The sequence below is a fragment of the Lipophrys pholis genome (assembly GCF_963383615.2).
Source record: "Lipophrys pholis genome assembly, chromosome: 1".
Lineage (NCBI taxonomy): Eukaryota > Metazoa > Chordata > Actinopteri > Blenniiformes > Blenniidae > Lipophrys > Lipophrys pholis.
This window is the reverse complement of record NC_137635.1, coordinates 9,543,935-9,559,349: the sequence shown is the minus strand read 5'-3', so window position 1 is coordinate 9,559,349 and position 15,415 is coordinate 9,543,935. Positions and strand designations below refer to the sequence as shown.

General features: G+C 43.5%; 1 protein-coding gene across 1 annotated transcript in view; it reads right to left on the bottom strand.

Moving 5' to 3' along the window:
- Nucleotides 1-5,928: 5,928 nt before the first annotated feature.
- The window catches only part of crhr1 (corticotropin releasing hormone receptor 1), a 62,027-nt gene continuing 52,540 nt past the window's right edge, over nucleotides 5,929-15,415 (bottom strand). The window contains exons 10-14 of the mRNA XM_080476870.1: nucleotides 14,746-14,818; nucleotides 12,373-12,458; nucleotides 12,162-12,297; nucleotides 11,692-11,733; nucleotides 5,929-9,286 (exon numbers count right to left, since the gene is read on the bottom strand). Of these exons, the coding sequence (XP_080332996.1) occupies nucleotides 9,146-9,286; nucleotides 11,692-11,733; nucleotides 12,162-12,297; nucleotides 12,373-12,458; nucleotides 14,746-14,818 (478 nt within the window). The 3' untranslated portion in view covers nucleotides 5,929-9,145. The remainder of the gene's footprint in view (nucleotides 9,287-11,691; nucleotides 11,734-12,161; nucleotides 12,298-12,372; nucleotides 12,459-14,745; nucleotides 14,819-15,415) is intronic.

Below are 15,415 nucleotides of genomic sequence, written 5' to 3'. Positions count from 1 at the left end.
AATGAGCTGAAATAAACCGAAGCCTTTTTAGTGTTAATAAGACGGGGAATGAGGACAAACAGCCACAATAGGCCCAGAGGAGTCAATGACTTGCTGGTATGACTGTGCAGAAATAATGCAGATACCTGAAACAGATAGATAGATAGATAGATAGATAGATAGATAGATAGATAGATAGATAGATAGATAGATAGATAGATAGATAGATAGATAGATAGATAGATAGATAGATAGATAGATAGACTTTATTTATCCCCAGAGGGATATCAAAATGTCACAGCAGCCAGGTAAAGAAACTGAAAGTTTACACAAGTAGAGTTGCAAAACATCTGAAATTAGATGCAGAATAACCATAAAGTAAACTTCCACCAGAATGATCCATACCAATGATTATCGGCCTGATATTGGGATAAAATGACACAGAATGAAGAAGATTTTTCTTAATTTATTGCTGATAATTCAAGCCAGTTGTAATAACCCAGCATGGCGTTTATAGATTTGCTGTCAGTTTGTGTTGTTACGCACATTATGTGATGTTGATGCTCCACCTGCATCAGAAATTAATAGAAGTCAATAACACCACCGACATCCCCGGTGTGTGGGTTTTTCATTTCCACCGACGACAGCACAATGAGTCCAGCTGGAGTTCATGCAGGGGATAAGAACAAAACCCACCTCATTGGTCTCCTGAGGATTCATGACGGAAACAACACGGCGTCTTAAATTGATTCTGTATCGACTGAGGCCGTTTATATCTCCATTCTACGACTTTTAGTATAAATGCTCTTGTTTGTTGTGATTATAACAGTTATATGATGCGGTAAGTCCGAGGAGAAGCTGTAATGTGAAATTCTAAGTCCTTTTCTTCAGTTTTCTGTGCAGAACCAGACTCAGAGGTGAAGAACCCTGCAATGACGCCTCCACCTGCAAACCAAACCTTTCAGACCTAACAGCTCAGTTTTATTTTCTCATCATTTTCTGCAGCCTCTCCACCTTCTTCTAATCTCATCCTCTCATCATCTCATCAATCTCCTCATACCGAGAACAGATTAGATCCCATGATGGATGATCCTCATTTCAGTTCATCTTCACCTCCTTTTATCAGCTTGTGCACGAGCTGACACCTTAATGAGGTCTCGTCACTGAACTGTCCCATTCAAAACAACAGTTCGAGTGTAGTTGCAGTAAGTCAACACTAGGTGGAGCTGAAACTATGCATTTGTCAACACACATTGACTCAGGCTGGATCAGGATTTGCACTCATGCAGTCCTCTCAGATTTCCTTCTCCTTAAATCTCCTCTGTGACATTTAAAAGCAGCACTCACACATAGAATAAACGACTTTTGCTCGTTGTAACCCAGTTTAATTTCATTTTCAGCCCATTAAAGCTGCAGTTTTCCATATTTGCATGCATATTTAAAGAAGCTTCCACTTCTCGGAGTCCACTGAAGGAATTACGGGCTGTTGACAAATACATTAAAACACACTTTAATCTCATTGCAGCCACAGTGCATTATGACATGTCTGAATGAGGATTATCGTTGGATTTTCTTTAAATGTCACTTTGAGTATCAATACCTGCAGTGCAAAGTGTCCTCAAGCGGTATTGATCCACACAGTTTATCTGGACGATACTTGAAGCTCCTGGTTGTTCTTTGTTTCTGCAGACAGCAGCTGTTTCTCCTCTAAAAGCTTCATCAGCAGGAACAGATACGTTTACATCAGGCTGGGTTCATGCTGCTGGAATTCAGGGCGACACATTTCATTTCAGGGACGCATTAAAGCGCAGATTCATGTGTCCTGGAAAGAAGCTAAATAACCTCTGTGATGAGATAATACCACTGCATTATGCATTTTCTGCTGTAAAGAGTGTATTCCTGTGCATCGGAAAGAAGGTTTTAAAAGGTTCAATTTTCTGGATTTGTTTATGGGTTTTGTGTTCAACTTTAAACTTGCGTGGCCTCCTGTCCTCTCCTCTGCTCTCTGTTGTGTTGAGGTGTGTTAATTCAAGTTATTTGAAGAGGCTGTTACGCCCCCCCCCTGAAACTCTCCTGGCTTCCCCCCAGAGACGCCTCCCACACTCTGAGCACCACTGCAGGAGGGAAAAAGATTTATTAGGATTTATAGATGTAAATTAAAACTCACCTCACTTCTCCGTCTGGCTCTCATGCAGATCCTTATGATGTATAATATTGTACTCGTGACTGTATTGAAAGGTGAAATAATCATCATTGTTATTATTATTATTATTATTATTATTAATGGTGTGTTCTGTTTTTCTGATTTCTGGTGATTCACCCTCTCATCTCAAAACATTTTGCAGCCGATCTGTGGAAACGTTGATCTGATCTGAGCTGCTGTTGATTGTTGATTCCAGATGAACTCCTGCTCTTTCTTTAGTCCTCATGAGAGAAACCTTCCACCCTGAAGAGAGCTTCTGAATGAAACGACCTTCATGTCTTTGAATCGTGTGAATGGACAGTCGATCGTTTGCAACGTCGCCTCAGTCTGTCAACTGTAAAGTGGGTCAGTTTCAGATCTTAGATCTTCATCCACATGGTGGTGCCCTGCAGAAGCCTGATAGGAATCTACTGACTGTAATGAGCTGGAGCTCAGGAGAGACGTGGACTCAGGAGAGACGTGGACTCAGGAGAGACGTGGACTCAGCAGAGACGCGCTCTGAATTCTTCACTGCGGAGCGAGCTCCACTGGTCTGAGAGAACCTCAAGGTGGAGGTTGGTTAGTTCGAGGATCAACCTTCAAGAATTGACGGAAATCAAAGAAAAGGGTGTTTTTTTTCTTGAAATCAGCAGAAGATTCCGGAACGTCAACTACATCGACATACATTACACCACCCATCAATCCAGCAATGGTGGTGTAGTGTTAAGCTCTGCTGCCTCACGGCGAGAGGACCCCTGGTTCCCTGCACCGTCAGCTGATGGAGCAGCGTAAAAGATGGTGTTTAGCAGCTCAGTGGTGGAGCGGCTCCACACAAACAAACTCTCATTATGTAAACATGAAACTGTAATTAGAAAGAGAGTCGACTCATCCTGCCGGCGTCCAATCAGCTGCTCACAAGATGAGTAACTCTCACAAAGCCTCCAGCCAGGATTGTAAAAATGAATCCTGGAGTGGAGTAAAACAGCTCCCCTGCAGCTCCTCCTCCACATCTTCACACATCTCCATCTGCTCCACCCTCCAGTCATCCAACGATCTGTCTGCTCCACCCTCCAGTCATCCAATGATCTCTCTGCTCCATCCTTTAGTCCTCCAACGATCTCTCTGCTCCATCCTTTAGTCCTCCAACAATCTCTCTGCTCCACTCTCCAGTCATCCAAAGATCTGATTGCTCCACCCTCCAGCTTGGTTTCCTGTGCTGCAGATTAAATGTCTGAGAGAAGGAGGAAACCTGTAGACCAGAACCAGAACCAGGTCAGGTTCTGGTTCTGGAGCGACACCAGCAGATGACATCTCAGTCCAAATCATCAGAGACTGAGGAAACGTCACACTGGACTTCAAGCAGCCTGGATTCTGAGCCTCTCCACTCTTCCTCCAGACTCTGAGACCTTGATTTCTAAATGATATGTAAAATGTACTTTCATGTGAAAAAAGGACTTTGGACCACTGAGCAACAGTCCAGTTCTTTTTGTCCACAGCAGGTAAGACACCTCTGACGTCGTCTCTTGTTCAGGAGTGTCTCGACACCAGGAATGCAGCATTAGGATCCCATATCTAGGATTGGTCTGTACGTCGGGGCTCTTGATGCGCTGACTCCAGCTTCAGTCCACTCCTTGGGAAGCTCCCCCAAATTCTTCAATGCATTTTGCTTGACAATCCTCTCCAGGCTGCGCTCAATCCCTATTGCTGGTGCACCTTTTCCTCCCACACTTTTTCCTTCCACTCAACTTTCTCTGAACATGTTGGATCCAGCACTCTGTGAGCAAATAGCTTCTTTAGCAAGGACCTTTAGTGGACGGTGTCAATGACTGTCTTCCAAACATCTGTCAAGTCAGCAGTCTTCCCCATGATTGTGTCGCCTGCCGACCCAGACTGAGAGACCATTTAAAGGCTCAGGAAACCTTTGCAGGTGTTTTGAGTTCATTCGCTGATTCGGGTGTGACACCATGACTTTATAAAAACTGAACTTTTCCACAATATTCAAATTTTGAGTTCTCACCATCTATGAGCCATAATCATCAACATTTCAAGAAATAAAGGCTTGAAATATTTCACTCTATGTCTCATAGTGACAGAAAATATTGAACATTTTCATGATATTCTAATTTTGTTTGAAAATAATTTACATATAGCCTATTTTATAATAAACTTGTATTTCACTCTAGGTAAACATAACTCTTGAGAGGAGCCAATTATTTTATACTTTTTTTTTTCCAAAATGACCCACTGCATCTTTAAACAGATATATTCGCGTCGAAATTAATGTATCAATGTGGCAAAAAAAAGACAACATCTCTCTGCTGCAGTTGACTCGATGAATATGTTGATTCCAAGCGGGGAGAACGTTTCTCGTGCCTCAATACAGACAAACCCCCCTCACCTGATTGGCCGAGGGACAAAATCCTCTCTCCTGATTCGCTGTGAAATCTGTCAATCTCAAATAAGCACCGCCTTTTTCTCCATTGACGAACGCACAGCTGGTTTTTCTTCACCAGGCCTGAGAGCCGAGATGTTTTGATTTGTAGTTGAAGAAAACAGAATCTGTGACTCGTGGGGAAGAACTTCACATTGATACAGGTGCACAAATGTATTTTTCCACCAGATGTACTACAGCAATTGTAGGACAAATTGTGAGCTTGTAAGTTTTTTAATCTCTGTAAAAAAAAAAAAAAAGGATTTGCGCAACTGTAATTAAGAATTTGTGAATGTGTAAGTGTGGTGTTGTATTTGTGGAGAGACAAAAAACTGTACTGGTACACAACTCACACTACACAAACAAACAAATTCATGATATACAAGTACAAATTCCCCTTTTTCGTTTTAAGTCCTCAAACCTTTTTCAGCAAGAATACCTCTGTTTTCTTCTGCTTCATTGTTTGTTTGCTGTAAACGCTCTGCTAATCACCTGTGATTCACTTTGAGTGAATTCATCTTCATTAGAGCAGCAGTGAAGATAATCTTTGATTGATTGTAGAAGATTTTGTGTTTCTGAGCATTTTCAGTCTGAACATGATGGATTTGTTTTTATCTCCTGGATTAAAAGCAGAAAATGTCTTCTGTTCACACACGCACACGCACACGCACGCTCCAAATGTGATTCGCATTCGCTTCTGTCTCGAGGGATGCTGGAGACAAATGACTGCGTGATACAGAGTGGCTGAATGTCTCTTCTTCTCCTATGGTCCCCTCCCTTCTTCATCCTCCCCCTCCTCTTCCGCCCTTCAAAAATAACCACATTATCCTCCCCTCCAGTTTTTCCTTCAGATTCAAACACGACTTTATTTTCTCTTCATATCGTTTCAAGTATGAAAATAACAATATTGAAAATAAATAACAATAAATAAGATTGTGAAACACATTGTGATCGAAACCAAACGTTTCACACAGCGATGAAGAAATCACTACTTTTCTCTCTTTTTTTCCCCCCCAATAAATCTTCTTTTTTTCCAGCTGAAATCACAGTTTTTCTAATCAAACAGACTTTAGATGTTGGTTTGTTCAGATCCCATCCATGTTTCCTCTCATTTTTTTTCTTTTCATTTACCTTAAAATCAAAGATGTGGAGTCGGAGCTGCAGCGGAAACAATAAATGCTCAGAGAAACAGTCACAACGATTAAAAACACGGTGATCAGATAGAAATATTAATCAATACAAATATATCTGAATGAAATGAATACACATGATCTTTAAGTATTTTCTCTGTGTGACCACTGATATTTCTGTGTGAATTGATAAACATTAAAACATATATTTTCTTCCTGTGTGCAGTTGTTTCCTGAGATCTCACTCTGTCCACACAAGTAGAAGATCTGCTGATGATATTATCAATAATTTGCCTTTACGAGCTTGCACATCGTTTGCAGGGTGAAAAGCCGACATGATGTTGATCAGGTGGTAAAAGCTGCGAGGCCGGCCAGTCTGGACCGGGTTGGACCGGTCCAACCCGGTCCAGACTGGCCTGGTCTGGTCTAGTCGGAATGTGGTCCGAGTTTTATCACATGACAAACTGTGTTCCTGTTGTTTCCCTTGTTTTTGGTTTTGTGTATGACGACGGTGAGTTTATACGTATATTTACAGGTAAACCGAGTCGGCGTGCAGCTCGCCGCTGAGTCACGCCACAGACAGGAAGTGACGTGAAGAGGAAGCGACCGGCCTGGGAGAACCTGGCTTGTCTGGTCTGCTGGTGGAGAAACATCAGGATTAAGTCTCTTTGTTCACCTGAAGAGTTTTGCTTCAGAGTAAAGTGTTGAGAACATTCTGGGAAAGTTCAATAGATTCATTTAAAAAAAGAAAGTTGAAATTAAATTGGTGTTAGTGGAGCTGATGAAGCCAAAATGTCAGATGAATGGTGCCCTCCTGTGGCTGTCATGATAATGACAGCAGCAACATAGAGTGGTAGGAAATAAAATATTACAAAAATCTTTATCAAAGCAGCTGATTGGAATAAACAAAATGAGAAAAAGTGGAATTTTATATGAAAATGGAAATTTTTCCTTCAATTTCAAATCAGTAAAATGTCCACAAGTGTACATTTAATGACAAGAATAAACATTTAAATTGTTTTTGAAGCTAAAATTGTGAATAAAAAATAAAAATAATGGGTTTACGTTATAAACAGGGCTGCATGATATATTGAAAATTTACTGTCATCATGATAACATCTATGACCCGAAAGACTGAACCCAGATAAATGATGTTTTATCACTGTGCAGCACATTAATGTCTGTCAGAAATAAAACTAAACAAACTAAAAACAAACAAAACAGAGAAGTTTGAACACAGACAGCCACATAATTCCTTCTTAATTATATAAAAACTGCAATATTCACTGAAATTATCGTTTCCTCTTTCAATAATGCCATGCAGCCCTAACTGTAGACATATTTGAACTCTAAGCTATAATAAGACGATTAATCAAACACATTTTAATTTGGTAGGACTTTTTGAGTGTCAATGTAAGCATGAAGGTTCAGTTGAAAAGATTTTGTGTGTCTTCCTCTCGACTGTCTACAATATTTAGTAGATGTTAGTTATGTTGAAGGCAGCTCCAAGCCCTCCGAACCAAAGCCCAGATGAACTTAAAGTGGGAACATTAATTTACTTCCCGTTAATGGAGAAAATACAAAGACACCACGACGTTATGCTGAAGTTCCTCAGACCGGTGTTTGCAGGTCTTCTGGAGAAATCTGAAGCAGAACTGAGAGTGTTTCCAGAATTCACGCCTTCATTTGGTTCAGTGGCGTTCACATTCACTTTAGATACCGGATCAAACCACCTGGATAATGTCACGCAATTACAACACCTATTGGTTAGGGGGCGCTGTAGCCCGAAACAAACTTTGACCAGAGAGGTAGTAAAGAAGAAGCATGGCTCATTGATTGGTCCGGACCGAAACCGGAAGTACCGGAAGTTTAGCCTGTGGTGGCTAGGCTAGTTAGCTTGTGGCTAATGGGTAGCCACAAACAACTGCGATATAAAGTCTTTATACCAGATATCAATGAGTCTTCCTCACTAACTCTTCCTCACTACTCTGTCTGTCCACAAGATATTTTGTAACTTTTTCTTTCTGCGTCTGCTTCTGATTCGTGTGACGAGCTTTGTTTGCTCACTACCCAGAATGCATTGCGCACTACGCCACGTCCTCTCACCCCGTCCTCTAGAAAGATCGTTTGTATGCGAAGCGAGACCAAGGTTTTCAAAGGGGACCAGAGGTCTCTTTTTAGCGCCGGTTCAGAGTTCGTGGTCGTGTTCACGTCGCCCAAACTAAATGGTTTTTCCATGAAGAGCCTCCGGTCCGGATCAAACAGGAGGATGTGAACGCCACCCGAACATTTTCGCCCCCCCAAATGTGAAAGGCGCCATAAAGTCCTGAACCAAGTCCAGTCCTCATGCTGTGAGGCTGGCGTTAGCTTTGGAATTTATATTCATTTAAAGCCAATAAAAGTTTGCTATCGTGAAACAAAACTCTTCAGGTAGAGAGCATGACAGCTGTGGAATGTGTTTGACCTTCGTGGGAAGTTCCTGCGAGCGGCGAGACGGCGCCAAGCTGAGCGGAGGAAGAAATCACAACTCAACAAACACCACGAGCAGAGTAGATCCAGATCAGTGCTGAGCGCCTGAACGAGTCAGCCAGCAAGGAGGCGCCTCACAACCATCAGCCACAACATTATGACCCCAGACTGAGGGAGTTAAAGTCCTGCACCAAGCAGAGCCTGCGACCAGTTTGTCGTGCACACCCCAAAGATGCTTTGTGATTTGTGGAAACCAGAGAACTTAAAGTTGCTCCGCTGCGTTGTGTCGGCTGAGAGAATCCATCAGTGTGAAGATGATCCTTCCAACAGTCCACAGATGCTACACGTCGACATGTCACAGTGAAAATCCACAAAGTTTGTCAGCACAGAATCATTCAAAACTCTTCTTCTTCCCATGATGCACTCTGGTGCCACGTGGTCGCCTTGAGACATCTAGGAGCAGTTGGGTCAGATCTATCTATGAGTTATCTGTAAACGTCCACCTCTTCTCCTCTTGGGCCTCCATTGACTGATTCTGACCACGAACATCCATAAAAGCTGCAGGTTTGGAGAATCATAGATCCAGTCTTTGTGAAACAGTCTGAAATCCTCAAACTCCTCCAGTTTTCTGCTTCCAGCATGAACTTCGGGGAGATAAAGTCCTCATGCTGACAGCCGTGTACTGATTCATTCAGCTGGTCTTAATGTTATGGCTGATGGTGTGTACGGCTGCAGACATGAAACCAGATGAAGTGCTGTACATTCACACACACATCAGATTGGTCATCGTTGATCCCCCTGAGGTTCTGGAGGTTCAGCTGGTTCTGGTTCTGGTTCTGAGAGAACTGTTCCAGTGAGCTTCGGCGATGCTGACAGCCTGAGGTCTGGGGCTGGACCGAGCTGGACTGGGACCAGGTCCCAGGCCCCTCCGGGTCAGAGCCGGTCCCGGGCCCCTCATAGCGAGGTGGACTGCTTGATGCTGTGGAAGCTGACCCGGGACGGAGACGTGGGGATGGACATGGCCTGGGTCATCCGGGCCCGGATGGAGTGTTGCTCCTGCCAGCGGTGGAACCGTTTCCTCACCGCCGAGCGAACCTGGTGACGACAACAAGAACAAGGAGGACGCTCGTTTTATTCACCTGCACCCACATCTCTGTAACATCTGTTTGCACTGTGAACCAACAGGATCGTTTGACGAGAGGGGTCAGGGGTTACGGTCGGGGTTGGAGGTAAGAGGTTACGATAGGGCTTAGGGGTCAGGGGTTACTGTTAGGTGTTAAGGATCACGGTCGGGGGGGTTATGGGTCAGGGGTAAGGATTAAAGTAAGGGTTAGGGGTTAGGGGTTATGGTAGGGGTGGGGTTAGGGGTTATGGTAGGTGTTAGAGATTAGGGGTTAGGGTAGTGGATGGGTCAGAGGTTACTGTTAGGTGTTAAGGGTTATGGTAGGGGTTAGAGGTTAGGGGTTATGGTAGGGGATGGGTCAGGGGTCAGGGTTACGGGGTCTATTTCCCAAGAACAGCTGAAACATAAATCCTCCTGGACGTCTGCTGTGGATTCAAATGTAATTTGGGTCATTTCCTGTCCAACATTCCTCACGACCTACATGTTTTATAAAAATAGCAACAAGTTTGTGTTTGGTGGATTATTTCGGAGTAATAAAAATTAATCCTCACAGTAAATCTGCTGTTATCAGTAAACTGGATTATTTCCCTTTTAAATGATGAAACTTTATTTGTTTTTAAAATGAACTTTGTTGGTTGAGATCAGCAAGAGAAAACACTGGAGGCTCAACGTTCTCAACAAAGCACCGACTTCTTGCTCTGTGGATCATTTTCCAGAAATAAAAAAAACATTTCACATCTTAAAGTGGGATTATAGTGATTTTAAGCATTTAAGAAATATACTAATTGAACCCCGTAGTACTGAGTGTATTTTAAGGTCTAAAATATGAAAAACACAGATGTTGATTAAACCCATGAAAACAGGTGTTGTTTTCTATTTTCATCATGTTTAGTTCAGGAAAGTGTCTAAACGAGAAGACGAGATTATAAAATCTCTTCCAGTCCGACAACATGATGGTTTCTTTACGATGAATCCTGAAACACAAACGCAGTGGGTCTGTATCATCGTGTCACAGCTCTTCATGTTATTTAAAAAAGCATCATCAGGACCAGCGACCGGGAATAAAAGCGGACTTCTGATCATTTCACTAATTCAGCACAGGCAGCAAAGATTTGCTTCCATTCATCCACTTTAGATATAATTGTTTGTTGTTTTCCCTCCTTGGCTTCTTTTTTCAGTCCAATTCCAGCATGAGAAGCTCGTTCGTCAGCCGGTGAGGGTCGGCGGCGGCCTCACATCCAGTCGGGGAGGAGGACCCGGCGATCGATGGTCCTCCGAGGCCTCGCCGGCTGAACGGAGACCTTCACATTGGATTGTGACGGAGCGGCTTCGTCTCCACCCCGTGCGCGGAGCTCAGGTGGCGCTATTAGAGTCTCCTCCTCAGTATTGATCGGAGCAGTTAATCTGAAAACACCCTCAGAATTACCAACCTGCCCGACGGCAACTATTGAACCCCTGAAAAGAACGTTTTCACATTGGAACCGTTCAAACCGCAGCCGGACGTCAAACCTCGTTAATGCGTTGAGCAGTAAATCTGTAGAATCAGTGGTTTTCATTATTTCTGAGATGTAGAAGATTGTATTTCTATATTGTGGAAGAATTACATTTAAACGCTCCCATCTGATGCTTTTATTATCCATTATCATCCATTCAGATTCCAGGGCCCGAAGCCCGGATCACAGGTTGATCAAACCTCATTAAAATACTCGTCAGATCAACACCAGTGAAAACTTCACCCTCGGGAATAAACATGGGATTAGATTAAGTCTAAAACGTTTTCCTCACATTACATCGGATGAGCGCAGCTGATGAAGTGGCGGTTGAGGGTGTGTACGTTGAAAGAGTGTATTCACGGTTTCATTAATGTGTAACAACAGTAAACAACACATTATTCTCTGTTTGTCTGGTATTACTTGTTCAGTTTGTTGTGATTGATTAAATGTGACGTTTGATAAAACTCCTGCAGCTTCACACGCGACACCCTCACCTTAATATTCATGACGCTGCGCTTAAAACACACGGTGTGTATGAACATATCTGATCTATTTTTAAATGTTTCACTCCGGAGTTCTCCGTGAAGCTAAACAAGTCCAGACGGCGTCACGAGGCGAGCAGACCGATGTGTCCTGTGTCGGGACGAGACGAGTCCTAATGGTGAACGAGCAGAGCTTCATCACTCAATTCCTTGCAATAGCACACTTAAACACTCAAAGGGGTGAGTGTGTGAGTGTGTGTGTGTGTGTGTGTGTGTGTGTGTGTGTGTGTGTGTGTGTGTGTGTGTGTGTGTGTGTGTGTGTGTGTGTGTGTGTGTGTGTGTGCAGCAGAGTGAAGCAGTGCTGGTTAAATGTGGAGCCAATAAACTGATGAATCAACTCACCTCACTGTTTAAGAAGCAGTAAAATACTGAGACGAAGAAACCCTGCAAGACACACACACACACACACACACACACACACGATTATTTGGATGAAAAGTCATGAAATGAGAGTTTAGTTGAATTTTTCTTGTTTTCAACAACTTTTCTCTTTTCTAAAACTTCCTGTCTCTCCTGTCCATTTGCTTCAAAGACTTAATCATTATTAATTCGATTTTTTATTTTAGTGTAATTCCAAAGGTGTTTATATTTACTGATAATGTAAAGTGCAAATAATACTCACAAATACGACCTAACTGAATCACTGATTGACCAACCAACCAACCAATCATCTGACCGACTCGTATGACTAAATAACCACCAAACTAACTGAGCGATTACCTAAACAACTCAATTACTGAATCAATGACAACCAACCGACGACACACAAAAACCAACCAGGAAATAAATCCTTTGTGAGGTTTTGGACTCACCTGGAAAGACTCCAGAAAGGAGTTGAAATAGATGAAGACGATCTGAGAGATCTCGTCTTCTCCTGGATTAACAAAGAACAGCATGTATGTGATTCCCAGCAGAGGAAGCAGCACCAGCGTGGCCTTCACCGCTTTCCTGCGGACGGGGAGATTATTGATCAGACCGCTGGGGGGGGGCGCCCCGGCTCCACCCGACTCCACCCGGTCTCACCTGTACTGGATGGTTTCTGACGTGGTGGAAGCTCGAAGTTTGGTCATCAGGATTCTCACAATGTTGAAGAGGAAAATGAAGTTAATCTGTGAGAGAGAATCAAACAGCAGGTTTGTGGTGCAGGCTCTCCGATGTGTTAAGTCTCTCTGTTGCACTTTGTTTAACCCCTCTACACTGCGAGCCCCGGGCTCCTCCTCAGGAGCTTCAGTGGAGCTAAAACCATCTTTGTCCTTAGTGTCGGGCTGATTAGGCCTGTTCCAGGACTTCCTTAATCTGTACGACAACTTCCAAGAGGAATAATCCAACATCAGACCGCTCACGCCCGCACGCAAACAAATAGAAATAGAAACATAGACAAACACTTTACAGACAAAAACTGTGAAGTCAGCACTACTTAGGGTTTAATTTAGGGGTTTTTTCAGTCTCCAATTAGTTTGGAATCTTGTCAACAATTCACCTTGTGACAGCTTGTAGTTACTACTTGGAAAAGTAATGAAGTTAGTAAACTACTAATCGCTAATAAAGAGTAATAACTTTGGAAAGGAATTCTTCCATCATACATAGTCGCCTTTAGGGGTGCTACCATCTAGAGATGCTCTATAAGCTGGATGTTAGAGGAGGGAGATGCTCTATAATCTGTGTTAGAGGAGGAAGATGCTCTATGATCTGTGTTAGAGGTGGAAGATGCTCTATAATCTGGATGTTAGAGGGGAAAGCTGCTCTATAGTCTGTTAGAGGGGCCGATGCTCTATAATCTGTGTTAGAGGAGGAAGATGCTCTATAACTGAGCCGACAGTGACACGAGTGTCCAGCTGATAGGAATCGTCTCCGTCCTGCAGCCCGACTTCATTCAAACAACAAACTTATAACAAAGTTATAACAAAGTTATAAGAAAGTTATAAGAAAGTTATAACAAACTTCAATAAAGTGAGGAAGATGAGTAAACGGCTGAAAACTACAAACTCGTAGTTTCCTTTTTCTTCCTTACTCTTCCTGCTTTCAGCGCTTTGCTGAGTTAAAATACACGACAGCGTGTTTTCACACAAAACTGACAGTTTCTCTATTTATGGCTTTGGCTGCACAGCAGAGGCTCCAGAGAGAAATACACCCGCTGTAATCAGACACCTGATGTAATCAGAGTAAGAGTGTGTGTTCCTGGTGAGCTGCTGACTGTCCATTGTTCTGCTCTTCGATGTATGACCGTTCTGAAGCAGCCGGTCCCAGTGATGTAACGTGGCTTCATAAATAGACGTAGAAAACGACCCGACCTTGGCCTGAACAGATGTGTGAGTCCTGAACCTGCTGCTTTACTGCTCCTGTCGACTCTTTTCACAACTTCCCCGATGCCGTCGTCGCTCATACTGACGGTATCAGACATTTATAAACAATAACAATACAGAAACAACCTCTATTGTAACTGGACTCTTTACAAATCCCTTCAAACACACGTTTATCTGTGTTCATTTACACCAACTGTAGTCAAACAGGTTCAGGCATTGGAGTAATCTGATTGGTTCTCACTGCTGGAGCTTTGAGTGATCTGATTGGTTCTCACTGCTGGAGCTTTGAGTGATCTGATTGGTTCTCACTGTGCAATGTGATTGGGATCAATCGCCGCCATGACATGCTTCACACACAAACTTCACTTTCCCTTCCAGATCAGACTCTAAACAATTCTCTAAACGGTTTCTGGGTAACCATGGATGCAATGCATCATGGGATTTCTCCACTGGCTCAATGGGACTCTGTTCTTGTTGCATATTGACCTGATCATCGATCAGAATAAATTAGATTGATCCCGAGACGGACTCAGAGTGAGAGAAGCTCAGCTCGACACCGAAGCAGAAGCTCATTTTCTTCATAAAATCACGTAGATTACTGGAACATGTATTTGTAACGGATTCCAGCGGGGAAGTGAAACGATTAATTCTCTTTCACGACGGATCTTTTTTCACTCTGCCAGATCGACAGCTCGTCTGGTTTGGATCCCTCCGCTTGAGCTGAGACTTAAAATAACCGAGTCCCAGCAGTCGCCAAGTGGAAAAGATTCAAACGTCAGGCTGAGAAGAAAACAGCGTTAAGCCTTCACATTTATCATGGCTAACGGGAGGAACGCTCTGAGCACCGCGGCTTTTCACGCCCGCCAGGCGATTCAAAGATGAAGACTAATTGAACGGGCAGGTTGTGTCACATGGTTGTTTTCTGCTGCGCGACGCCTCCGCAGGACAAAACTAACAGACTCGCCTCTAGAACCAGAACCATCGCAGGACAAAACCAACAGACTCACCACTAGAACCAGAACCATCGCAGGACAAAACCAACAGACTCACCACTAGAACCAGAACCATCGCAGGACAAAACCAACAGACTCACCACTAGAACCAGGATCATGGGGCCCTGGTAGATGTAGTCGGTGTAGACGCCGGCTCGCTTCCCAAACCAACATCTGAAACACAAGAGAACCGTCAGATGTGTTTACAATGAGGAATCCTCTTCCTCATCTTCCTCCCAACCCCCATGTGTGTTTTGGACAGATTCAATAAAAGCCAGAGTGGCTGAGTCAGCACTTCCCGGTCGTAATTCACGCTCTAATTTATAGGTTTAATTAGCAGGAAGTAAATATCGCGGCGTCGCTCTGCCCTCATGACAGAGACTCCAGAGATTTATCGTGTGTCAGAATCCTGCCGAGTGTCTCTTCCCTCCACGGCTCAAGGTCGCTCAAGGTCGCTCTGCACGGCTGCACAGCACAGGAGCTGGACCTGTTTCTTCAGGCGTCCCTGGACCTCGGATCAGTAGAGAAATAACTCGGCTTCCCGGTGTTCCTGCTAATCCGACGAGGCCCAACGAGGCGACGCGTCGAAAGGCCAAATCAGAAAACGTCAACGAGATAAAGTAAGAAAACAAAGTGAAGGGGAGATCTGATCCAGTGTCTTAATCAGATCAGACTTCAAAGCGTCTGATTGGTCGGCCGCCAATTAACCACAACAAAAACAACAAAGCCTCTTTATTTCCCCGCCGCCTCACTCAGGTAATTAAATTTTCA